Here is a 6,000-nt window from a genome sequence, read left to right as displayed (position 1 = left end):
GTTCAGTGTGTCATGTTTACTTGTTCGGTGTTGCAAAGTGTTAAGCTTGCCTTTAGTCTAAACTACTAGGCGCATATCAATTATATCAATTATTCAATTAATCAATTATATCAATTATCAATCATAGTAGGCGCATATCAATTTTCTCCCATTGACTTATGTATAATGAAGAGGTCGCAAAATTGACCTGACCTTAGGCCGCAGATATAAAATTCCGAGACAATATATACTGCTACCCTCATCAATTGCTCAAAACTGCAAAGTAATCCTCCCCCCCCCCACCAGCACGGTGCGGGTTAAGGTTGGGTACCTACTATCAGCTTCCTCTTATCACGAGCAATGTGCTCATATTGTGCTGCGAAACTCTAATGGCTGAAACAGACTCTTTCCGCGTTCAGGAAATCGCATGCGATAGCCTATTCAAATACATTATAATTATTCCCGAATCAATCGCATCCGGGAGGTGCGTGCGATTGATGCGAGCGTGCTTCCATGTATTTGAATAGGCTCTCGCATGCGATTTCCTGACTGCAGAAAGAGTCTGTTTCAGGCATAAAGGCCGAACACATTCAATAATAAGTGCCATCAAAGCCTGAATTCAAGGGCGCGATTGGACACTGGTGAGATTTTAGCTCTGACGTATCCTGTTGATAGGATTGTTTCGCCAAATGGTGAGCCGGTGTCTCACTATGTTGTGGACGGATGAAACCACGGAACCATTTTTCATAGTGAGACACCACGGAGCCACGGGCAGTCCAGCCTAATAAGGCGTGCAGCCCGGACTCGATTAGTGCCCGCATCGTGAAGGAATGCGCAACGGAACTCTCTGTTCCGCTTAGCATTTTATGTCAACAATCTGTGACCTTGGGAATATTTCCGAATAAGTGGAAGGAAAAGGCTCAATGAGAATGGCCTCGAATTTCCGATCCATTTTCCTTCTTCCACTGTTCGGAAAGGTTCTCGAGAAAGCCGCCTTTGAATCGTTAATGAGCCATGTCCGTCCTGTTTTGTCTGACAAACAACATGTGTTCATGCCTAATCGGTCCTGCAATACCAACCTGTCAACATTGCTAAAAGCTGGATGGGAACAGTGGCGCAGCCAGGATTTCGTTTCGGGGGGGGGGGGGGTCATCGCCTCCAAAGCGGGCCCCCTAGTGTGCGGGCCCCCACTCATTTTTCAGAATCTCTCCATATTTCATACACATTCTGCTGAGCGGGCCCTCTTTACCTGCACGATAACCCTGAGCGAGTACCTATGAATCAGAAAATTTGGATAGAACAATTGCTCGGTAATCACCCGGTGCTCAATTTTTACGCAAATTGACCACAACAGAAATATGTTACTATGACGTATGAATTCGTATCTTTCGAGGCCGAAATGTGCCCCTTCCGCAATATGCATAGCATATATGCAATCGGAACTGTTGCCTGCTTCTGTCGGACAAGATTTAAGTAGGCTCATGTGCCTGTCCTAAGCCATCTATTGGCTGCTGTAGTATCTAGATTATGCCATTATTCTTTTTCATTACGTGAATTCGCTCACAAAAAGTTTTAGCCCTCGCCGGCACAGGGGGGAGGGGTTGATGATGCACCCCCCTAAGGTTTTTTTTTTCGCGAATAACTCGCGTAAAAAGCGGCTGATCGCGACGTAACTTTCAGCACCCTCGCGTTGATCAATTTTACACCTACCTACCCTAGATATTTCATGACCCTGACCCAAATGACCTTTGACCTCCTTTCCGAGACCATGTTTGGCCAGAATCGCGGTTCGGCGTATGCCGGCTCGTATCAGCCGCGCGTTTGTAGTCCTTTCGTGGTTTCAAGCGTTCAAACATGGATTTGATGTTGCTCCCATGCATAAGGGTGATGTCAATGTCACCTGAAGGTCAGGTCAGGTCAGGTATGATGACTTATGATGACCTCGGTATACTTTTTCAAGCAATGCATGTTTCTAGGCTATTTGTTTAAGCTGAATTCGATTTTAGCAACCATTTGAACATTTAAGAAGTAGTTTTGGTGCCTTCGTAACATGTTACGAAGCTGTCAGAGGCGGTTGAGACGTACCACAGAATAAGTCAATGGGAGAACACTGACAACTTGAAAATTGACCTTGGCTCAGCATGGCGAGGGTTCCGTGAGTGTTGTCCTTTTTCAACGAAGCTAACAATCTGTTATAGCGCATTTCCGCAAAGGAGTACAATGAGCACTCGCTAGCTCACCGCACTAAGAAGTATATTTGACGTCAGGACGGGAAACATCACAATAAAGCTCCTCGTGGTCACAAGGCATGGCACCAAATCACAAACACCTCCCCTGCATCAGTACAATGATTGCAAGTTACGCTGAAGCTCTTCTAGCGGAAACATGGTCCGAGGTGGCCCGGTGACTCTGCGACGACCGCGGGTCGGGCCGCTGGCGTCGCACCAGTGCCACCGGGCCGACCGGCGCCCCTCTGCGCGGCTCCACACAGTGAGCGCACACTGGTCCGGCCGGGCCGTCTGCGCGGCTCCCCGCAGTGAGCGCACACTGGTCCGGCCGGGCCGTCTGCGCGGCCCCCGCAGTGAGCGCACACTGGTCCGGCCGGGCCGTCTGCGCGGCCCCCGCAGTGAGCGCACACTGGTCCGGCCGGGCCGTCTGCGCGGCCCCCGCAGTGAGCGCACACTGGTCCGGCGCGCCCCGTCTGCGCGGCCCCCGCAGTGAGCGCACACTGGTCCGGCCGGGCCGTCTGCGCGGCTCCTGCACACTGGTCCGGCCCTCTGCGCACGGGCCGTTCCATAGCCGGCCAGCGAAGGCCGCTGCCGTATTCCTCTAAATCGCTAAGTACAGGCCGAATTCATGGCGCACTGAATCGCGGCGGGGTCGGCCGCCGACCACCGGACGCGCGGCGGGGTCCGCCGCCGCCGGTCCCCGCGCCGGCTCACTCCGCGGCGCTGCAGCACTGTCCTCAGCCGTGAGTCTGAAAACAGCACCAAACTGGGGTCAGGACACCCACGCACCGCAGAAGACCCGAGTACCCAATCAGACCTCTCAGAGGGGACTGGGGTACACACTAACAAACAGGTATGCACCTCTCAGCACCGGAGTACCTATGTAATCAAACACAAGTTCTCCTCACAAGTAACTCTCAGAAAGGACTGCCGCCTCGCACCGGAAACAGCAGTCCGCCTTTAGGCTCCATTCAACCGTAGTTACACGATCGTCAGGGCTGGCTGGGCGGCCAAGTTTGGCCGGGTCGTACCGGCTTTCCAGGAAGGGTGGTGTGGTGCCGTGTGCAATGTGCATACCACTAGGAGTTGGTGCCGAGGTGCAGGCGGTTATGGGGGGCGCCGAGGTCGCCTCGCCAGCCGGGTCGCGTGCCAGGGGTCAATGTGCACCTATGGACGGCGGCGCTGGCCGGTACCCAGTGCTCACGGCCGCCGATCGGCACAGTTTGTCAGTCAAACGACAATTGGAAAATACGACATCGAAAAATATTGTGACGCATGGAAAATATTCATGGAAATTGTAGAATGCATTATTAACAAAGGCAACATCACACGGTCATGCAAACGCGAAATAAACCTTAAACAAGTGCCTTTATGTAAGACCATGCCAGCACATATGCCATGCTACATATCAATCTATCACACCAAGCCACTACACGGCGGCCGAACGGCCACCCTGATTTCTGAACCTGTTCAGCTCCTCAGAAGTCAACGCTCACTGCGGAATAGGATACCTGCTGTTAGTCGAATCTACAATAGCTGCCTCTATTAATCTGTAAATTATGCACGCTTGGCAAACCAGCTCAACAATTATTAGTAACATAAGCAAGGGCCCGGGAACGATTTTCGAGTGTGGGAACCTAAAATACCTTCCTTTCATAATGCATATGAAAAAATACAAAGGCATTACACGTGAAAGGTAATGCACATACGCACGTCCTGGTCATGTTATGCGTTTTCTTTTGCAAACGATCGTTCGTGGATAATGGATATATTGTATGTATCTTATCGCAAAGGGTGCTAAACTCTTACTTATGTCACACCACATGCCGTAACTATAAATTGGCAGAAATAAAATCAAGGATAGACATTTAAGACATGGTGCACCAATTCATCCTAGTTGCGATCCCGGCTCCGACTTTCTGCAACAGCGCATGCTCAACCATATGAGTAAAACCGTAATATATTTACGAATTTATTATTAGGACAAAAGGTGTCAAAACGATGCAGTTAAAGGTACTGCAGGTTTCGTGTTGATACGTTCTGTGCTGCAGAAGATATTGCAGAAAAACGGGAGGGATGATCTGTAGAGCCCCCCCCCCAGCCATGCACGGGTTAACTGGCGCCCCACGGGGGGCATTTTTAGCCCCCCCCCCCCCTGTCGTTTTTCTTCAATATCTTTTAAACCGCCGGACGAATCAACACAAAACTTTCAGTACCTTCGCCTGCATCAATTTGAAAACTCGTGTCCTAACATAACTTCGTAGCTTCGATGGGCCGAAAATGACATCAGAGTGACGTCATGTTCGGCCGATTGATGCAAATCATTGAACGTTACGGTGCAAACTCCATATAGAAGCGGTCATTGGGGTTCATATTGTTATTATGAGTATAATCTAAGTCAATTTCCTCATTAAACGGTTAGTTTTCTATGCGGCGTCCATTTATGAAGTACGTCACACTTAGTTACCATTTACCAACAAGCGGTATCATAATAGCTCCGTTTTTGCCAGTATACTGCAGTTGCCAGTTGCGACCGAGTGCGACGGTGGCGCCGACTATCGGCTACTCATGCACTTAGGTCTCGCGGCGGCCAAACTTTCGATGAAAACGTCCCAGTGTGGAGACCTAACGATTAAAGGGACTATCCCACCTTCTAAAATGTTGTTAAAACCAGTTAAATTGTGCCCGACTCTATAGATTGGATGACCAGGAACACGGTTCTGGCATTTATTTTTCATTAAACATCTTAGGCTTCCCATATTCCAAACACAAACTTTCAAATATGTGACGTCACAGCCCAAAATTACCTCCTTCCCCAGGCCACATTACTGTCATAAAGCTGATTCTTTTTACTCTGTAGGCACCACAACAAAGTTCAGACCAAGTTTTAAGCGATTTTTCAAAGAACAAACCCATTTAAATCAGAATGACTAAACGAGGTGACGTCACACTAACGGTAGCTCCATGTTGAAGATAGGGCCTTGCACAAGGCCCATTTTCAAATGAAGGGAACGAATTTCTTCAACACCAAGAGGCCGCGGGGGCTGCAACCTAGATAGATAGTGGTTTCTGAACCTCGCCGCAAACTTGGCTATCTCAACTCAAACCCCATGTTAAAGGTGGGATAGTCCCTTTAACTGAAAATGTCGGCTTACTGCAATTAATTCAAGTAATATCCGTTTTCCCTTACGTCAGTGGTCGGCAGGTCATTCGGGGTCGTGCCCCCTTTTTGGGCGCCAGGCAGGGCCATTACCCCCACCTACCAGACCCCATTGCTGACACAACCAAGTTTACTGAAATTCCATACCGTCCTGGAACTCTTTGGGTATTTGTGCATTTCCAATGCATCAAATTTAAAACATGACACTTCCTCCACAAAACATTTAATGCCTATATCCCAGTAGCGGCGGAACACCTTCAATTAAGGGGGAGGGGGGGGGGAGCACTGCCGACTTTTGGTCCCATTCTTTCCATGCAACGCCCATAGGACTAATGTTAAAATGCAAAAATCAAAGGGTGCACGGTGCCCCGGTGCCCTCCCCGTTCCGCCGCCTATGCTATATCCCATTTAACCCTTGTACGTATAGGGGCGGCGGGTGGTTTTTCGTTAAAAGTTCACGTAAAAGGCATTGGATCACGACCAAATTGTACCCTCGAGCCCATCATTTTTTTTTTCACCAGCCCGGAAAATATCATGACCTGAGACCAGTTTTACCAACAGAAAAATAACCGCCTGCCGGAATTTTTGCCTCAAGACCGCTTCACATACGGAGCGTAAACGCGATGGGCTCGT

General features: G+C 49.4%; 1 protein-coding gene across 1 annotated transcript in view; it reads right to left on the bottom strand.

The window, feature by feature from the left end:
* Positions 1-2,174: 2,174 nt before the first annotated feature.
* Positions 2,175-6,000, bottom strand: part of LOC122363169 (unconventional myosin IC-like) — a 117,748-nt gene continuing 113,922 nt past the window's right edge. The window contains exon 22 of the mRNA XM_043358819.1: positions 2,175-2,956. Coding sequence (XP_043214754.1) covers positions 2,945-2,956 — 12 coding nt within the window. The 3' untranslated portion in view covers positions 2,175-2,944. The remainder of the gene's footprint in view (positions 2,957-6,000) is intronic.

Source organism: Amphibalanus amphitrite, unplaced genomic scaffold (assembly GCF_019059575.1).
Source record: "Amphibalanus amphitrite isolate SeventyFive unplaced genomic scaffold, NRLGWU_Aamphi_draft 000000F_arrow, whole genome shotgun sequence".
In the NCBI taxonomy this organism is placed as follows: domain Eukaryota; kingdom Metazoa; phylum Arthropoda; class Thecostraca; order Balanomorpha; family Balanidae; genus Amphibalanus; species Amphibalanus amphitrite.
Note: the sequence above shows the minus strand (reverse complement) of the source record. Positions and strands in the feature narration are given on the sequence as shown.